At 42.9% G+C, this 19,921-nt stretch overlaps 1 protein-coding gene across 2 annotated transcripts in view; it reads left to right on the plus strand.

Annotated features, from left to right (window-relative positions):
• CUNH1orf87 (chromosome unknown C1orf87 homolog) overlaps positions 1-13,032 on the plus strand; it is a 78,942-nt gene extending 65,910 nt beyond the window's left edge. The window contains exons 10-12 of one of the 2 annotated variants that reach the window (XM_019449095.2): positions 976-1,055; positions 4,550-4,757; positions 12,591-12,751. In XM_019449095.2, coding sequence (XP_019304640.2) covers positions 976-1,055; positions 4,550-4,757; positions 12,591-12,751 — 449 coding nt within the window. Of the gene's footprint in view, positions 1-975; positions 1,056-4,549; positions 4,758-12,590 lie in introns of both variants that reach the window. The other variant, XM_019449094.2, reaches the window with a different exon arrangement.
• The last annotated feature ends 6,889 nt before the right edge of the window (positions 13,033-19,921 follow it).

Below are 19,921 nucleotides of genomic sequence, written 5' to 3' on the forward strand. Positions count from 1 at the left end.
CTGCGCAATGTATTGATTAAACCATTTTTGTTGAAAGTAGTGAGACCCCACTCAGGAACAACAGGTATTTGTTAATGGCATATTTGAACAACGCACTAAACATCGAAGCTGAAGTCCCCAGAAATCTGTACTGTGTGGTCGTCGCATGGATTTGTGAAACAGATGAGTGAGACCCAGTGTGATGGAAGCGGCTAGTGATGAATGGATGATACACACAATAAGCCTAAGAGGATTTCAGCAGAAGAGCCTCATGTCTTTTTCCTGCATCCTAAGGAAATTTCTTCTATTCGTGAAGGCAGCAGCCTGAGCAAGTAGTGTCTGGGCAGTGGAACCCCCTGGGTTAGGAATGATGTCCAAACCTCTTCCTGTACAGCACTTCTGAACACTGAAAGGAGCAAGGAAGGCAAAGCTTTTACCAGAGCCTTGAGGCACACACCTGCGTGGAGAGAGGGGCAGAAGTTCCTGCTTCTCTGTAAAGAGGCAGAACCATGGAAGGAGGGCCCTTGCCACTCTCCAAGCTGCAAAAGCCCTCCTGATTCAAGGCGGCGCTATGGGCTGTTGTCTCTGCTTATCTGAAGCAATCTGCCCAGCATCACCGCCAGCATCACTTTTACCTGGGAACTCCTATTCACCCCTCAGGTCCCCAGTTTACGTGTACCTTCCTCCAAGGAGCCTTCTCATATCCTCCACCGCTCTCACCGCTACCTCAATATATGTTCAAATATTTTCACATTTTCCTTTGTTGTGTTTCTGGTAGTTTGTAACCGAATAATAACTTGGAGCGTCTGCTTCCCTTTCGTGAGCTCCATCAAGGCAGCTACCAGATCTCTTTTATCTACCAGTAGATCCCTAGCACCCAACACAGTGCCAACCCCATAACAGAGCTTCAACATTTTCTTTGCCTCTGTAGGTATGTGTATGTACTAAAATGAAGAGGCCAAACTAAACCCTTCGGTTTTTTTCTTTCTTGTCCAGGAAAGAAAGCAAAAGAAACCTCTGCCACTACCATGCAGGCTGAAGTTGCTAAGATATCTCAAGGCAGAACAGAACATATGGTATGCACCTGGCTACCCAGAGCTTGGGGAAGGGCTTCAACGATCCTTGGCCCTCTATTTTCTGATGCTGGGTGGGGCCCTCCCTTCTGGGTTTTTGATTTCCACCCAACACCTTGATGTCAGGCTATCTTTGACTTTGAGACTCTCTTCCAACAGAGGAGGGAGGAAGAACTCTGAGAGTGTGGGTTGGTTCCTGTCCCAGCTGGTACGCACACAGATCTCTCTCAACACGAGGTGAAGGGCCTGCCATCTGCCCCCAAGAAACTGGACTTGTAGCATGGATACAGGTGTCCTTCCAAAGCCTGTGACCAATCCACCAACTGCCATCAAAATAAAAGATGGTTATGAGACCTATTTTAACATCTTAAGTCCAGCTTCCAGAAACTGAGGGTGACCTTTTCCCCAGACATCACATTTTAAAATGTAATGGGCTCTTTGATTAAAAAAAAAAAAAATCTGGCAAGCAGTTAAAATCCGCTTTAATATTCCCAGCACTTAGCCAAAAGAAGATGCAGACAGAATTGAAAAACAGCCTGAGTTTTTCTGTTGTTGTTGTTTTTTAAATGCCCGGATTAGAACATAATTCATCTTAAAATGACGGGAGGCCTCTTCATGCACTTCACACTTTGAAATATTTTAGAAAATAGTATCCATTTTGGCAAGCCTCTTGCCACGCAAGAAACAACAGCAAATGCTTTTCTCCTTGAGTGTTAAGTCTGTTGTGAATAAGATTATAAAAAATATACTTTGCTCTTTTATTTTGCCTCTTGTTTGAGGATTTTGCTGCATTTCTGCAATAACTGATTCTTCTCACATTCCTGTATAAGCAGCATTCACTGCCCCAATTTTTAGGGAGTGAAATTGAAGCAGAAGTTTGGTAAAGCAAATTTCCTATTTTCCCAGAGAAAATCGTTTCTTCATCCCCTTACTCATTCAGTAAACATGTCTTTAGAACCAAGTATGTGCCAAGCCACTAACAAGACCTTGACGATCCACAAATGACTACCTCACAGACCCGGTCTCTAGAACTCTGGTAGAAGAGAGAGACACTGTAACAATCACAATATCCTGGAATAAGTGCTGGGATGGATAAAGGGGCTACAAAGAATCACCCCTCAATCCACCTGGAGCTTTGGGGAAGGCTTCCCACAAGAAGTGAAATATGTGTTGGGTCTTGAAGGATGTGTAGAAGTCCAACCAATCAAGGCATGAGTGGTAAGAAGGGCTTTTACAACAGAGAGAATAGTATGTATAAAACATAAAGGCATTATTTTTTTTCTGGATTTTTGTGGCTGGAAAAAGATGAGAGAAAAAGATGCATACATAGGGCCGAAAGAAAATAAACAAGGACAAGAACTTGGATGGCCTTATGTGCCAAGTAAGGAATTTGGAATTGATCCTGATAACGTGGGACTAAAACAGTATAGGATGTGTTACTTACTTGTTTGGTTGAGCCTAATTCGGGTCCATACAAATCCCCCCTTTCCCTGCCTTTAGTGGTCAAAGAGACTGTTGAACTATCTGAAGAAATACAAAGTTATTTTAAATCAGTTTCTCAGATCCAATGACCTCTTTGAATTCTCTACAATCATCCACCAAACTCTATGCATGTGTGCCTTTAGCTGGGTAGATTATCTAAAGCGTTCATCAGATTTCTAAAGTGGTCCAAGGCTCTAAAAAGTAGAGTCCTGTTTATTTACTTCATGAAAACTTTCAGCTGTTTCTTAACACTGATTTTATCGGGCAGTGGCTACCGCTTAGCCCTCTGCCATCTTCCTCCTGCCAGGCGCCAGCCTGGATTCTTGCGGTCCCCTCTCCCCTTTCCTCCCTCACCCCCTTCCTCTCCCTGGCTCCACCAGGCACTCAGAGCTTTCTGAAGAGAAATGAGCACCGGTCAGAAAAAAAATATATATATATCAAAGAGGAATTCTTTTATATTAATCTCTTAAAATTTGCTGGTTGCTGGTCATCCATAGGGGTTCAATTTCATATAGCATTCTATTATTTCAAACAAACCAATTCTTCATATTCCCCAGCAGCAGCTTAATCCATGTTTGTTAACAAACTCAAAACTTGGTTCCTTACTGCAATTTTTATTTTTTAGAGCTTTGGGATTTTCACAACTTGTATATGAGAAGTTTGAGACAAAGGTACAAAACTGGAGAAATTCAGATACTTGAAAATTGGGGGAAGCACAGATATTATACCAAAGGTAGAGGAATGATTCTATGGCAAATTAGTTGAGATTATTTGGATTGCAATTAATAGAACCAACCCTAACAACGAAATATACTGGAAGGGTAAACAAGCATATTATGCTGCCTAAGGATAGAACTGTAACAGTGTGCCCAATTCAGGGACTTGGACATCATGTCTTCCTATATTTTTTTCTCTTCTCTCTGCCATCAACTTCCTTACCCTCTGTCTATCTATCCTTCTGTCTAACTATCCATTTATCTGTCTTTCTCAACAGACCATCTTTTTTGCATTTCCAATACACTGAGTGGAAAATCTGCTGCATTCCTACCTCCTACACAGAATGACTCTGTTTTTCTATCTCTCTGTCTTTAGCTCTCACAAATAGTTCCCCAGTCACTGGAAAGTGTGTTTATTGGCCCATTTTTCATTATTAGATGCCTCGTCCTGCACCATGCATGTAGATACATGGTAATTCTCTCCACAACCATGTAGATAGACAAGATGGGCAATTCCTGGAAAAGTGGGGTTGATCAGATGAAACAATAGATGCCCACTCTCTGTCTTCACGATAAGTGACAGAATGTCTTACATGGCATGGCGGGGACTCATTTGTCTACCTGTTCTAAAGGCATCTCTATTTTGTGCAGGGCGCAGAGTTAGAACACCACAATGAGCTGGACATGACCTCTGCACCCTCCTCCTAGTTTTGTGTCTACCATTGACTGTCTGATCTTAGTAAGTCACTTCTATTCCCTGGGCTGCTGCTTCCTTTCTTAAATGAATAGGACAGACAGATCGCAGAGGTGACTTATGCTTTGTTAAAATGAGCCCAGGAGCCTAAGATCATATCAGTGTTGTTTCAATCACTTTTCATCAAGAATCTCACACTCATGATGCAGAAGTTTTCCCACCAAGAAATTATAAGCATTGCCTGAAGCCCATCCCCTCGTGTAACCCCACTAGTATAAAATAGAGTAGGATGTCATGAAATGTCTCAGTTACAAAAACCTTTGTTTTGTGTAAATCAGAAATGTAAACTGAATGAAAGTCATGATTTCACTCTTCTCTTAAAACATACACACACACACATGCACTCAACATAGTAGTTTATATCCAGCAAGAATTGGCAGATATGGTCCTATGGCACTGACGATTTGAAACACATCCTCTAGCTTTACAAAGCCAGACCTTGCAATAAATCTTGCTAGCTGTGTGGCCTCATCTTTGGCCAAGAGACTGGAGGAGCTCTCTGTGGTGAATGTATTGCCAGTGAGATGCCTGTGTTGTTTTGGTAGAAAATTCCAGAAGAGGAGCTGCAACCAGAAAACCCTCCTGCTGAGATTTCATCCCCCAAAGATCCCCTGAAAGCTTTGAAGGTCAGGCCAATCTCACAGCCTCTCGTGACTCCAATGATGAAGAACGAGCCTGAAGAATATGAGACATGGACTGACAAGTTCAGGAAGCTGGAAAATGCCCTCTACCTGTGTGACCTGACTAATACAGGTGAAGTGGGACGCATACAGTGGATACACCTTTCTATTTGTGTTCTAGTCTGGAAGTGGACACCTCCTTCTCTCTCACTTATTACCAAGTACAGTTTGTATAGAAACCACGTGCACTGGCACTGGGATCACAAGCAGGAAATACAAAGATGAATCAGAATCAGACGTGAATCACCCACCAGTTTGCTTACAGTTTCTTGTGTCTTTGATCCTCCTCCATTAACTACTGGAGTCCAACCCATAATCCAATCTTGTAAACTCCTGACTGAAACCTTCAGCGTGCCCACTGGCAGGCTGAACTCCAAACTCCTCAGCAAGGCAAAAGCTGGTTCTGTCCACCTGACCAGTCTCTTCTCCTTCAACTCATTATTCTCTCAGCATATCCTACCCTGTCATAATGAAGAACTTGTCTTCCTCAAACACGCTATGCTTTCCCCTGTGGCTGCTTTTTCTAACCCTATGCCCAGACAGTCTGAGCTGTCGACCTCTCTTCTTCCTACCTTACCCACTGCCAACTCCTCATCTTGTCCGCCTGGCTAGCTCATGCCTAACCTAAACATGTTTTATGTTAGAACTCAGGCTTTACTCCTCTGAGACTCCCGGGATTTCCCCAAGAAAGATCTAGGCCAATCTTTATCTGGCCTCCTAGACTTCTTTAACAACCATTATCCTGTTTGATATATTGTATTTTTTTTTATCTGGAGACTTACTACAATATCACCAGTAGACTATATTCCTTTTTTAGCTCTAGTACCTTGCATGATTCTTTTCAACTTTTTAATTTTTTTTAATGTTTATTTATTTTTGAGAGACAGAGCACGAGTGGCGGAGGGGCAGAGAGAGGGAGACACAGAATCTGAAGCAGGGTCCAGGCTTTGAGCTGTCAGCACAGAGCCCGACGAAGGGCTCAAACCCCGCAAAATGCAAGATCATGACATGAGCTGAAGCCGGACACTTAACCAACTGAGCCACCCAGGCACCCTTATTCAACTTTTTTTTTTTTTGAGGGAACAAATAAATGAATATAAATACATAAATAAATCCAAGATGGAAGGTGATAAATACCGTTACAGTGTGCTATGTCGGCATTCAGAGAAAGGCGAATTCCTTCCTAGTGAGGTGATCCGGGAAGGTTATGCTAGTGTGAAATTAACCATTAAGGATAAAGCACGGTTTACGTACAAAGGAATGAAATAGACTTTTCTGGCAAAAGTGCGAGTTACCCAAGCAAAGCGTTATGTGTGAAGCTCAGTGTCAGAAGTTTGGTTTGGAAAAAAGACAAGGGCTATTAAGAAGAATGTTACATGATAAAGGTAGAAAATATAAGATTCTAGCTCCAAGAAGATCTTAGACGCCAGACCAAGGAATTTGGATTTAGATCAAAGGGAATGAATAGCACTGAGAGTTTCTAAGCAGAGAACTGGTATGATGAAGTCGTATCTCAGAAAGACCCTCAATGGCTACGTGCAGATTTGAGGAGAAGCTGAAAGCAGGGAAAGGAGAAAGGAGGCTATTGCAATGTCCTAGTGAAAATGAAGGCCAGGTCAAGGTCAGAAGCCTGGAGAATGAAAAAGAGGGAGCAGATAGAAAAGCACCTGGACTGAAATCATTGTACTTAATTACATTCTGTGTTCATGATGAGTTAGCGTATTATATGTGGAGCCTAAAGATATGGAGCTCAGGGGGCACCTGGGTGGCTCAGTCGGTTGAGTGTCCGACATCAGCTCAGGTCATGATCTCACAGTTTGTGAGTTTGAGCCCTGCATCGGGCTCTGTGCTGACACCTCGGAGCCTGGAGCCTGCTTCAGATCCTGTGTCTCCCTCTCTCTCTGCCCCTTCCCTGCTCATACTCTGTTTCTCTCTGTCTCTCAAAAATGAACAAACGTTAAAAAAAATTTAAAAAAAAAGATATGGAGCTCAGAGAAGTAGAGAGCAGAACGGCGGTTGCCAGGCAAAATGGGAGATGTTGATCAAAGGGTACACACTTTGAGTTATAAGATGAATGAGTTCCAAGGATTTGATGTTCTGCATGAGGACTCTAGCTAACAATGCTGTATTGTATACTTTAGAGTTGCTGTGAGAGTAGAGCTTTAATATGCTTACCACCACAGTAACAACCACAATAAAATGGTAATTGTATGTGATAAAGGATATGTTAACTGACCTTAAGGTGGTAAATATTTCCCAATAGATACATGTATCACATCATCATATTTTACACTTTAAATTTATACAATGGTAGGGGCGCCTGGGTGGCTCAGTCGGTTAAACGTACGACTTCGGCTCAAGTCATGATCTCGCAGTCTGTGAGTTTGAGCCCCGTGTCAGGCTCTGTGCTGACACCTCAGAGCCTGGAGCTCAGATTCTGTGCCTCCCTCTCTCTCTGCTCCTCCCCCGTTCATGCTCTATCTCTGTCTCAAAAATAAATAAACGTTAAAAAAAATTAAACTTATGCCATGGTATATGTCAATTATATCTCAACAAAAGAAATAGCAGATGCATTAGTACTCTCTAGAAGTAATCGTGTAATAGTAGCAATGCGTGTATTTTCATTCACTGTGTGTTCTTGTTTCATTTTGTTTTGAATTTCCAAATCACTTAACTCTAGACCACATAAAGTATAATTACCATATAATACCCAAGGACTTCAAACAATTCTACCAAAGAGAGGAGGAGAAAAAAAAATTTAATGAAAAACTAATCTAGCTGAATTAGAAAATCATTTATTAAACATGTGTTATCAGCCCAGCACTTTGTTAGAGTCTGGACCAGAAGGAAAACCCGAAAGGATAAGACATGGTATCTGGGGGCACCTCAGTGGCTCAGTAGGTTAAGTGTCCAACTTCGGCTTAGGTTACGATCTCACAGTTTTTGAGTTCTAGCCCTGCATCAGGCTCTGTGCCGACACCTCAGAACCTGGAGCCTGCTTCTGATTCTGTGTCTCCCTCTTTCTCTGCTCTTCCTCCAGCCTGCCTCTCTCTCTCTCTCTCTCTCTCTCTCTCTCTCAAAAATAAATAAACATTAAAAAAAAAAAAAAGACATGGTCTCTGACCTCAAGGAGCTTTTAGGTCTGACACCAAGACTAAGAGTAGTTAAATGCTGAAAAACAAACATTTTCAAGGACAACATATAGTAAAGCATCATAATTGAAGACACAAGAGTTAGAGTCCAAGGAAAAGAGAGAAGAGATGAAAAGAAGCTCATCATCTAATGTGAGCTGAGTATTCAGAGAGGGTTCCATGGAAGAGAGAGCTTGAGTGAGCCTCCCAGAGAGAGAAGCTTTAGATAACTGGGGAGGATGCTCTGAGTTGAAACCATCTCCCACAAAGCTTAGAAGATTTCTATTGGATTGGATAGTGAAGTTGAAATCCTACTGTGAATCCCAAGTCCTAGGATAATCCTCTACCCAGTGTCCACCAAAGGTTCAACCAGAGCAGAGCACAAGAAAAGCTAAGATGGATAATTTACAGATGATACTGGAGAAAAGGAGATTAAAAGGCTACTGAAAGGGTGCCTGGGTGGCTCAGCTAGTTAAGCTCTTGACTTCAGCTCAGGTCATGATCTCATGGTCGGTGAGTTCAAGTCCCGTTTTGGGCTCTGTGTTGACAGTGTGGAGCCTGCTTGGGATTCTGTCTCCCTCTCTCTCTGCCCCTCCCCTGCTTGCTCTCTATCTCTCTCTTAAAATAAATAAAAATACATTTTTTTTAAAAAAGCCATTACTGAAATAATCATGAGCCTAGGTATTCATAACTAGAGCGGTGATGGGGTTACAAACAAAAATAAACAAACAAAAAAACGTCAGGTGGAGAGAGAAGACATTTCTAAAGAAACAAATGTTAAGTTGCAGTGATGGATGATGGATCATAAACTCAGTTGCTAAAAGACTCCCCAATGGCTGGGACCTTTCTCATACTTCTGAACTCTTCTGAGGAAAAACAGAGTTTTGTTGACTTTGGAGGCAGACTCCAGCAGATTTGAAATGTCTCTCTCATGGCCTCTTCACTATTTATGCCTGTTTTCTCTGTTTCTATGAAATTCATTAGTTCCTTGTCAGCCAGGGAATGTGTCAGCCTGATCTGGGAACATCTAAAACTATCTTTAATGAGGAAAGAGGATTAACTGAGGTCATTTCATTGGTTTATTAACCACAGTATTTAGCTGACCACCACAGCCTCAATCTAGACACTGAGCAGATGATACCTACTTTGCCTATTGATGAATCAGTGTTCTTTATTATGTGCAAGGAAATATGTAGGCCAGGGTGTTCTTCATTCAGGGTGAAGACAGACCATCCATCATCAAATTAGTGTTTCTGGGAACCTACTTTGTGCTTATTTTCTAACAGGGGTTGTCAAGAAAATATCCTTGAAGAGGAAGAATAAGAAATGACTGTGAATAACTGGTCGTGTTTTCTAAAGGAAAAAGGGTGGTTGGGATAAATGTTTGAGTGAATGGTAGATTTGGAATTTTCCCAATGAACTGAAGGCTAGATAGAAATCGTTTTCACGTTCAAGGAGGCAGAATGCAATGAGAGACCTCAAGGACATTCTTTGCATGAGTCTGGACTTTGCACACACTGAATCACTAACTCCTCACATCAACCACATGCTGAAGGCATTAATGTCCTTACTTACGGAGGAAAAAGCCAACCTCAAAGTGGTAAAAGAATAGCCAGTGGGGAGTTGAGCCATAATTCAAACCCAGTTCTATTGGACTTCCCACTACACTAAACTCCCATGACACACCAGAAAGAACATGAGGTTTTGCTTGTTGCTTTGTTGGTTGTTTCTTTGTTTGTTTTTACCAGAAGACTTAGATTCAACTCCAGATTTTACTAATTGCTGTGCCCTGAAAGCCAGTATATATATATATATATATATATATATATATATATATATCCATCCTCTGAGCCTGTTTCTTTATCTATAAACTAAGACTGTTAATAATAAAACATACCTCGGGGTGCCTGGGTGGCTCAGTCGGTTGACCGTCCGACTTCACCTCAGGTCATGATCTCACAGTTCGTGAGTTTGAGCCCTGCGTCGGGCTCTGTGCTGACAGCTCAGGACCTGGAGCCTGCTTTGGATTCTGTGTCTCCCTCTCTCTCTGCTCCTCCCCTGCTCACACTCTATTTCTCTCTCAGAAATAAATAATGATTTTTAAAAATTAAAAAAATAAAATAAAATAATAAAACATACCTCCCCAGATTTGAGAAAGGATCAAATTACATTTGAGAGGTCTTTGTAAACTGTAGAATAAAGTAGATGTTAAAGGAAGTCTTATTATTTCTTTTATTTTGGTTCTGGTGGGACAAGAACAGGTTTTCAACCCTAAGATAGATTGTAAGGGTTATTTTATGCAGCTGTCCTAGGCATCCCCTAATGACAGTAAATTAGATACAAATTTCAGTCAATGGACTCTTGTTTGACACTAGGAATCTTCTACCAATGGTAAAGCTCAGAAGATAGCAGAAAATGTCCCCATGCACACCAGTGGTGATTTCTAGATGTATTTTTTAACATTACTTAAAAAAAATTTTTTTTTAACATTTACTCATTTTTGAGAGTGAGAGAGACAGAGCGTGAGCAGGGGAGGGGCAGAGAGAGAGGGAGACTCAGAATCCAAAGCAGGCTCCAGGCTCCAAGCTGTCAGCACAGGGCCCAACGCAGGGCTTGAACTCACGAACTGTGAGATCATGACCTGAGCTGAAGTCAGACGCTTAACCGACTGAGCCACCCAGGCACCCCTTAACATTACTTTTAATTTGTGATTGAAATATAAACTAAATTGTGTATTTTTAAAAATTTTTTATTAAGATACATTCTTATATATTTTAAATAATGTTGATGATATAACTATTATAATCATCTTATAATTCTTGCATTAATGAGTGATTAATAGTTCTGGGCACTGTTCTAAGCTTTCATTATTTTACTGGTTTTTATACAATTTAATTATCCCTATTTTAAAGTTGAGGAAACTGAGGCTCAAAAAGTTAAAATACCTTCCCTGGCCAGACACTTATTCCAAAGTCCATGACTAATAATTCCAGAGGCAGAATATGAGGAAATGTCTTGAGGGATCCAACCTAGACCAGACCAAGAACAGCCACCCAATCCAGAGAACTGCAAAGATGCAATTGGCCAACCCAAAGAAAATTATTTCTGCCAAGATCAACATTCTAATAGAAGAGATAGACAATAAACAAACGGAGGGAGGATGGGACAGGACAGGACAGAACCAAACAGAACGAATAGAATAAATCATATTAGGACCTGTCTATAGTCCACTGCTAAGAAGACCCATCAGGGAGCAGTTCAGAGGAAAGCATCATGCTCAGTGGTCTTTGCTCATTTAAATATAAATAATACTTGGGGCGCCTGGGTGGCTCAGTGGGTTGAGAGTCAGACTTCGGCTCAGGTCATGATCTCGCAGTCCATGAGTTCGAGCCCCATGTCGGGCTCTGTGCTGACAGCTCAGAGCCTGAAGCCTGCTTTGGATTTTGTGTCCCCCCCCCACCCGTCTCTGTCCCTCCCCTGCTCATGCTCTCTTTCTCTCTTAAAAATAATAAACATTAAAAAAATATATATGAATACTACTTGGCAGCTTCAACAGAGATAACAGGTATCCAGTAGACACAAACTCTAATGGGCTGGTAGTGATGTTTCCAACATGACCCGGGGACCATCTCTGGCCTCTTTGAGAAAGAATCCACAATCGCTACCACAGCCCACACCAGTATAGAAGAGTAGAAGAACAACATGCATGAGATGCATCTTTAATCCCTATACAAGATATTTAAAAGCTTTTCTTGACACCAGTGGTGTAGATCCCCCAAATTCAAGGAACATATTTAGGAAAAAATCTGAGCCTCACTTAAAATAATCTCTTCTTCCTTACTCTATAATGTAGTGTAGTGGTTAAATGCATGGTTTTAAGCAACCCTGGGCAAGTGACTTACCGTCTCTATGCCTCAGTTTCTTCTTCTGTAAAATGGGCTGTTGTGAGCATTAAATGAATTGCTACTGGTAAAATGTTTGGAGGCATTCCTGAAACATGATAAATGGTGTGTGTGTGTGTGTGTGTGTGTGTGTGTGCGCGCACATGCGTGTGTGTGATTATTGTTATTGTTGCATTCTAGTTAATTTTTTGCATATCTGACTGTCTCAACTGGATCTTCCTGAGGTTAAAAGGTCACTTCTCTAAATCTTCTATATTCCCAAGCGCATATCTGTATCTGACATATATGAGCTCACAGTTAGGAGCTCATAAGTGAGTTCTTGATCTTTGCTGATGCTCTGCTCTACCTTTAAAACTCCTCTTTGCAACCACCAACATCCACCTACCCTTAACATGGAAAGCACCTTGGCATTGATACATATAACACGTAAGTACCAGAGCACATCCTGTGATGATAAGCACTACCATCTCAACTATACACATTTAGACTCTGAGCCTTGAGAAACGTGATGCTTTACCTATAATCACACAGCAAGCTGGAGGGAGTCACAGCAAATACATTTCCCGAAAAGCATAAAAATGGGCTGTTTGAAACCTGCCTGTTTAGGAACGTGTTTGGCTACTTCCATAAGATAAAAATAAACCAGAAAAATTAGAAATCGATTTTCGCAGGCACTCCACCTGTTTTAAAAATTGGCTTTTAAAGTGTTATGGCCCCAAAGAACAAGCTTAAATTGCTTTAGGAAGCCTAAAGTGTCAAAATATTAGCATTTTGTTTTTACACAGAAGTCATTTGAGCTAATAGATTTGTTTTCTCTTTTTTGTTTTTTCTTTCTTCTTTTCAAAACCTACCACCCACCCAACCCAATCGCAGGAGTCCTGGAAAAGGAACGGGCCAGACGCCTCATTCACAACTACAATCTCATTTACAACCTGTCCCTGAGCCCTCAGAAAATCGACCAAGCCTTGAGGAGATTCCGTGCGGGAGAAAATATGCTCTTGGAGCCAGCACTCCAGTACTTAAAGGAGCTATGATAACAAACCCATATTGTGAGAACAGATGTTTCCTTTTTCTTCCTTTCTACCCAGACACGTGTTTCTCCCCAGCCCATGCATAGCAGTGGAGACACTGTCACAGAGTCAAGGCCGATGCAGCAACTGAAGATGCTTTGGACTTGGGCTTCATTTCTAGCTATGATACTCCCTGATAGGCAGCTCAGAGTGACCCGAGAAAACCAGGTTTCCTCTCCTGAGGTGGCAAGAACCCAATTTCTTAAAACCCCCTTTTATTCCAATAAAGCTCCTTATGAACATTACACGATTTTTTTTTCTACCTTGCTGAGGAAACTTTGCTTTTGCAAACCCTGAAATTCCATAGAGTAAAAAATATGCTAGATATTGTTGTCAACTCCCTCAAATGCCTGTCACATAAGAGACCTAACTATATCATTTTTGGATGTGTGATCCGCCTCTAGTCACTGTTCTAGGAAGGATTTCCACATTATAAGAAAAATAAAATTATTAACAATAGGTTAATACTAAGGGTAGGAGCAGAATTCCAAGCAATGTTTTCTGAACAAGTGAGATATTTTCTCTAGTACAAAAGTAGATGCTGTTACACTGTCCTTTTCCCAGAGTATAGGATAGAAGTTTCAATGAGTGACAAAGGGTTCTGAACTAAGTAACATCTTCTTTGCTCCCTCTGGCAGGAAAATCAAGCAAAAGTTTCCACCAGTCCCCATAGTTCTTCTGTCTAACTTTGCACCTCCCCCAGAACACACACACACACATCACACCACCCAGGTAGCATGAGCTCACCGAAGGAATGCTAGCCTAGGACTTCAGAGACAAATGTGTTCCCAGAACCATCATTAACGTTGCGTGACCTGGATTCTGGTTTTCAAAACTGTGCAGGAGACAGGATGCAGGAGTTAGGTCAAGGGGAAAAGTAAAAAAGATCCCTGAGTATCCCTTTTTATCCGTTTTATACAGGGTGGAAGGGGGGGGGGAATGTTTCATAAAGTCTTACAAACAAGATCTTAAGAATAAAATAGTTTTGATTCACTAACATTAATGATCTCTAAGGGCTTCAAGTGTGAGCCTGCTTTAGTTTTTATAATCCTTGAGTAACCTCCAAAAATGCCTCTTAAAGGAGACTGGACCACCTCTCTAACATTCTAGAGCCCTTGGACCCACTAGCCTTTTAGGTCAGAGAAGTAAGCAAACAAACATGGCTTTCTCAGACTACCAAAATGCCAAATGAGGAAAGTTAGAATATTAGATCAGACAATTCAGTATACGTTGGGCAGCTAATGTGTGCTGGGACCTGGAAATATTTTGTTTCATCCATCGCTGACAACTCAATATGGCAGGTTTTACAACTCCATTTCACAGATGAAGAGAGAGAGGCTCAAAGAAGTAAAGGGTAGAAGAGTTGTTGAGACTGCTTGCCTGTTGATAATTGGCCAGAGGGATAGAGCCTTCTGGAGAACACTAAGAATGCCCTTTCCACTCTACATCTCTGTAGGGAAATGAGCTGGAGAGAGGGCTGGATGAAGGGAGGCCCTAAACATGAGGGCAGGATTATTAGACTCAATCGTGGGGTCCTGAAGAGCAGTGATCCTGCCCTACCCAATTCTTTGTGTGTGACATCTAGACTAGCTCCTCAGAAATAGCCTCAGCACCCAGCAACTCACACAGCTGGAGGGGACTCCGTGGACCTGGAACGCAGCAGAAAGGTGCCCCAGGGCTATGTGCATACCTTGTACTCCTGTAGAGCTCACTGAGGGAATGCTTCTATAAGTGGGTAGCAATGGCCAGATCTGGATCCACAATCACCCCACCGCCACTACCCACCCTTCAATAGAGAGCAGAAAAAGAATAGGCTTTAAATCAGCCAAAATCCATCTCCGTCACTTAGTAGGTGGTAGCTTTAGAAAGTTTTTAATCTCCCTGAGCTTCAGTTCCTTCAACTGTAAAACAGGAATAATAAAAACACTGAGTGTTTCACAGAAGTGTTATAAACACTGAGAGGCATGTCACTTGGATAGTTCCTTGCACGTAGTAGACATGGACCTTTCTTACATCCCTTCCCTTAGCTGCTGAGCATCAGGATGCTTGAGCAACCGACTGTGCGACATGACACAGGGACATAACGTTACCCCTATAGCAAAAACAAATTTTGAGATATATCTGCCTTCTAGAACCAGGGGACAATTGTTTCTGGATCATCTCCTGTCTGGAATTGTCCACTACTTCACCCCAAGGTGTGTGTGTGTGCGCGCACGTGCGCGAATTTGCAAGACTTCCACTTTGCAAAAGCAAATACTCACTAGGTTTTCTCGGAGTAAACATTAAAAGAAGCAAAATTGAACTCAATTCATAGAGAAAAGCTAAGATATCAAGGTGACAGTGTGACAGCAGATGTCAAATGAGGCCTTGCCATGAGGCAAACCATTGAACGCAAACAGGAAAATGCTATGAGGTCATTATGTATTAGAATATTGGTTTGACCTCTGTGCTAGGACTTCCCCATGGTTTACTTATGGAAAATCTGTTACCTTTCTCTCTTTTTTCCCCCCTAAGGTCAGTGATGTTTTGTATATTCCCCGTGACTGTGAACTTCTAACCCTGGGTAGAGAAACTCTGCTGTCTGTGGTCTTGACCAGCTTTCTCTAGCAGAACCTTTCTACATGGGTGTCTGTGTGCAGTGGCCTGGTTAAACTCCAGTATGCCCTGGAGAGACTCTAGGTCAACTGTATCTGCCCCAACTGTCTGAAAGCCTTAGCTTCTAAAATGGGTCACTGAAGACACGATAGAAGCTGAATCTCACCAGTTGGACAGATTCCTTCACAGATGTGTGACCCTGAGCAATTCACTATCTCCCTCACAGAGTCATTCATGTTAAAGGAGATAATGGTACAAATTGCCCAGCTCTGTATCTGTCACATAGACATGCTCCATAAGGGAAAACTGGCTTCCTATCTTATTCTTATACAGTATTTCCATTTACCCCATTCAATGGACCAAACCATTAAATTCCTTTTCCAAGTACAGATCACCTCCAAGCCAACAGGTGGCTCCCTGATTGTGTGGTCCTGGAAGGCAGAGACCGTGCCCTACACATTCTTATTCTTGATTCTTCCACCTGCCCTGACTCCTCATAGTAACCTAACTATGCTGGCATTACTACTATGCCCATTGTACAGATAAGAAACTGAGACTCATGGCGGTAAAAGGTGCTTTCCTAAGGACCAACAGCTAGTGAGTGACTGAGTCAGGATTAGAATCCAGTGCACAACTTCAAGCCCAACAGTGCCTTGCCGGTCACATTAGAGCGAATTTTCTCTAGTATGTGTGGTCTGTCTCCCCAGCAAGTCTGGAGGTCACTTCCAGAAAGGGCTAAGGTCTTCCTCACCTTCGTCTCCAGCACAGAACCCAGATTCACCCCCAGGTGGGCACCCGGAAAACATTTGTAGAATGGAGCCCCCGCATGAAACGTTTGAAGCCCTGGGGCTTTCTGCCCTCTTCCAGCTCTGCCAGCTTCATCACTGCCTTTTGGGGACTGAAATGAAGGGTGTTTTCAGGACTCTTGGCATCCTGTGTTCACACAAGCAGAAACACAACTGTATAGATCACGCAATCCAAAGAGTTTGCTAAGTGCTAGCTGACTCTTCAGAGGAATTTCCCAAGATCATTAAGAGAAACAATACGGGGTTTGATATTCTAATTGGGATCAGCAACTGGACGGCTTTGGAGCTGGCCAGAGAACTGTGAAGCTCTGCAAACAAATGCTGGCCTTTCTTCTCTTTCTCTCCTTGCCTCCCCCTTCGTTAGAGCCTCTCAGCTACAGTTCCAACGCTCCTTAGCAACAAAGGCCAGGGTTCTCAGAGCTGGGGGGCCTCAGGAATGCCAGCCACTCCTCTCATTAGCATTCAGGGCCCCTCATCTGCCTGCACAGTTAGCTGTGGGACCATGCAAAAGGCAGTGGCTTGGGGGAGGCCCAGCATTTAGCGTGGCTTGTTGGGAAATGGGAAACCTCCACAAAGAGTTTCCAAACAAAAGGCATCAATATTATTTGTGGAGCCATCAGACTGCCTGGAGCACAATATGGCTCTGGCTCAGCCACATGCTTTCTCTCCAGGTTCTGTGCAAAGGCTTGGTGGGGACTTCCTAGATACAACATGGCCCTGAATGCCAATACATTGGAAGGTCTCCCTCCTCCTCCCCTGTCTGCTGTCCAGTCTCTCCTCGGACTCAGTTTATCCAGGTTGGGCAATGGGTAGACTCTTAACTGACAGTGAGAGTGCCCAGAGGAGGGGAGTTGATGGAGGATAAATGGTCAGATGGTAGGACAATTCCAAACAGATGGTGCCGCTAGGAATGCATTCCAGACAAATTCACAAGCAGATTGAGCTCTGACGAAGACTTAGCCATTGGAGAACAGTTGGTGCCTTGTACCAAGCCCTTGCTCAAAACACACATCCTGCTCTCCCATACAATCTTGAACAGTTCCATGAGGGAACCCCTACCCAGGTCCTGTCTCACTGGAATTCCAAAGTACTGATCAATAGGCCAATCCCTGGAAGATTCCAACCAGCAAAACTATTTCTCAACATTCTCATGTTGTCTCTGAGCAGAGTTTCTTTCAGACTCCTTACGTTTGAACACCTCCAGGGATGTGGACCTCACTACTTTTCATCTCTAAGACAATTCCTGCTCCAAAAAGCTCCAATTTGTTCATCTAAAATTGGTCTCCACTTTAGGCTTCTTTCTACCCTCCCTTGTGGCCAAAAAGGATGTAAAGTTTGATCAGTCAATGCAACAACACCTGCACTAACCCTGTGCCTGGCTCTTCTAGGCATCAGGGATTTAAAAACAAACCCAGAAACAAACAAAAAAGGGAAAGATAGAAAGAAAGGATCTCTCTTCCAGACCTGATTCGAGTTGGGGAGAGAGCTCAGGAAGGTGCCCTTACTTACAAAACTTCCCAGGGGTGCCTGGGTGGCTCAGTCGGTTAAGGATCTGACTTCGGCTCAGGTCATGATCTTGCAGTCCATGAGTTTGAGCCCCACGTCAGACTCTGTGCTGACAGCTTGGAACCTGGATCCTGCTTCAGATTCTGTGCGTCCTTCTCTCTCTGCCCCTCCCCCATTAGTGCTCTGTTTCTCTCTCTCTCTCAAAAAATAAATAAACATTAAAATATTTTTTAAAAACTTTCCATAATCATACACTGACTTACTCTCCATTTTTACTTTCCAATGTGTGTACCTCTGAATAAACAGCCCATCCCATATAAACCATCTCAATCTCAGAATATCCCCACCAGCTGCCCTCGGTTAGCAACATTTCTTATTCCTTATGCAACCATGGAACCACCTGCCCTCATATTCAGCATGTGACAGAGAGAGCAAAGAAACAGAAAGGCAGGTAAGAGAGATGTTCTGTTCCCCTATGGGTCCAGAAGTAGAGTGAGGAATTGGGCAAGTTATAGATAGATGGATTTGACTCAACCCGGGAAAAGACATGCTAACAATCAGAACTGATAAACAATAAAGTAGGCTGCTTTCTTTTACTTTTTATTTTTTTTAATGTTTACTTATTTTTGAGAGAGAGAGAGAGAGACAGGCAGAGTGTGAGCAGGGGAAGGGCAGAGAGAGAGGAAGACACAGAATCTGAGCAGGCTCCAGGCTTTGAGCTGTCAGCACAGAGCCCGACGCGGGGCTTGAACTCAGGAACTGTGAGATCATGACCTGAGTTGAAGTTGGACGCTTAGCCAACTGAGCCACCCAGGCACCCCGTAAAGTAGGCTTCTTTCTAATTCAGTAGCTTTCCATCCTCAGAATCACTAGAGATGGATGAAAATGTGTCAGTGATGGTAAAGGTGAGTAGTTCCTTTCCAGTATAGAACAACATGAATGACAGAATATCTGGGTTATGAAACATGTCAAGGTTTGCCAGGTCTTGGCCACCTTATCCCAATGTCAGAAAAGGTGAGAGAAGGCATCCCTATCCCTAAACTGAATTACTCTCCTCTGCTCTTTTATAACCATCATCACACTTGTAATTACATCAATATTTCCCTTAGTTTCCTTAGTTGACCTGTGGTCCAGAAGGCCTGGTCTAATCAGATGCCCGTTATTTCTCAAGAAGACCTAAAACAAAGTCCTACACACAGTGGGAGCTTCCAGAGCCTGAGATCCAGTCCGCACCCTGCCTTTGGAAGACATATTTGGGGTTCATTATTCCCCCACCTCCTGGAGCAAATGATTTCTCACCAGGTCAACTGTGATGTCCTGTGCAGTGTCTAAGGCATGTTTCCAGATAAACCCTCTATCCTGAGGGGAAAAAATACAAGAATCAGCCAGGGATGGAGGGAAATTCAAGAAGAATGGTGAGCATTTTGCAGATGAAGATGCTGAGATTCAGAGAAATTCTGTAGTTTTGCTAAATGTGGAAGAGGAGTTGGAGACAGAGATAAGAACTTACCTTCCCTTACACAGCTCTTAGTGGCCACTCCTTGCCAGACCTGCCAGTTCCACTCCATCCCGGCTTATTATCCACTTGCCAGCAGTAAGTGTGCCCCATCCCAAGAGCAAGATTGGCAGGGTGCAAGAAACTGTGTTCCCACATACTGGGAGGGCTTGGGATTTGTGTCCTGCCAAGGTTCAGTGAACCCAGAGGAAGGGGAAGGGAACTCTCAGTATTGATACACACTATGAGCCAGGTACTATAATCTCACCCGATACTCATGACAGCCTTAGGAGGTGGGGATTACTTCCACTTAGGAGTGAAAAGCTGACACTCAGAGGCTCAGAGGCTCAGCAAAAGAGTGGTAGAGTCAAAATTTAACACAGACCTTCCCAGCTCCAAGACCTGCGAAGACCTCCACCGTAGAGGAGGGCTTCCTTCTGGGCTTCTAATTCCCCTGGGTCTCTTGTGTCTAAGGAGGGAAAAGAGGAACTCAGACCTGTATAGTTCTCTCTTTTTTATTTAACAAGTATTTGCTGAGCATGTACAATGGGCAGGCCTCAGTAAACAGTTTGAGTGAATTTCCCAAAATCCTAGACTTCCTAGGAAATGCCCTTGCCCAAATACCACTAACTTGGACATCCTTCCTTCCTTCCTTCCTTCCTTCCTTCCTTCCTTCCTTCCTTCCTTCTTTCCTTCCTTCTAATACTGATCGCTGTCTGGAATTGCCCTGTC

This window comes from Panthera pardus, unplaced genomic scaffold (genome assembly GCF_024362965.1).
Source record: "Panthera pardus isolate Hobbes unplaced genomic scaffold, ASM2436296v1 HiC_scaffold_11, whole genome shotgun sequence".
Classification (NCBI taxonomy): Eukaryota; Metazoa; Chordata; class Mammalia; order Carnivora; family Felidae; genus Panthera; species Panthera pardus.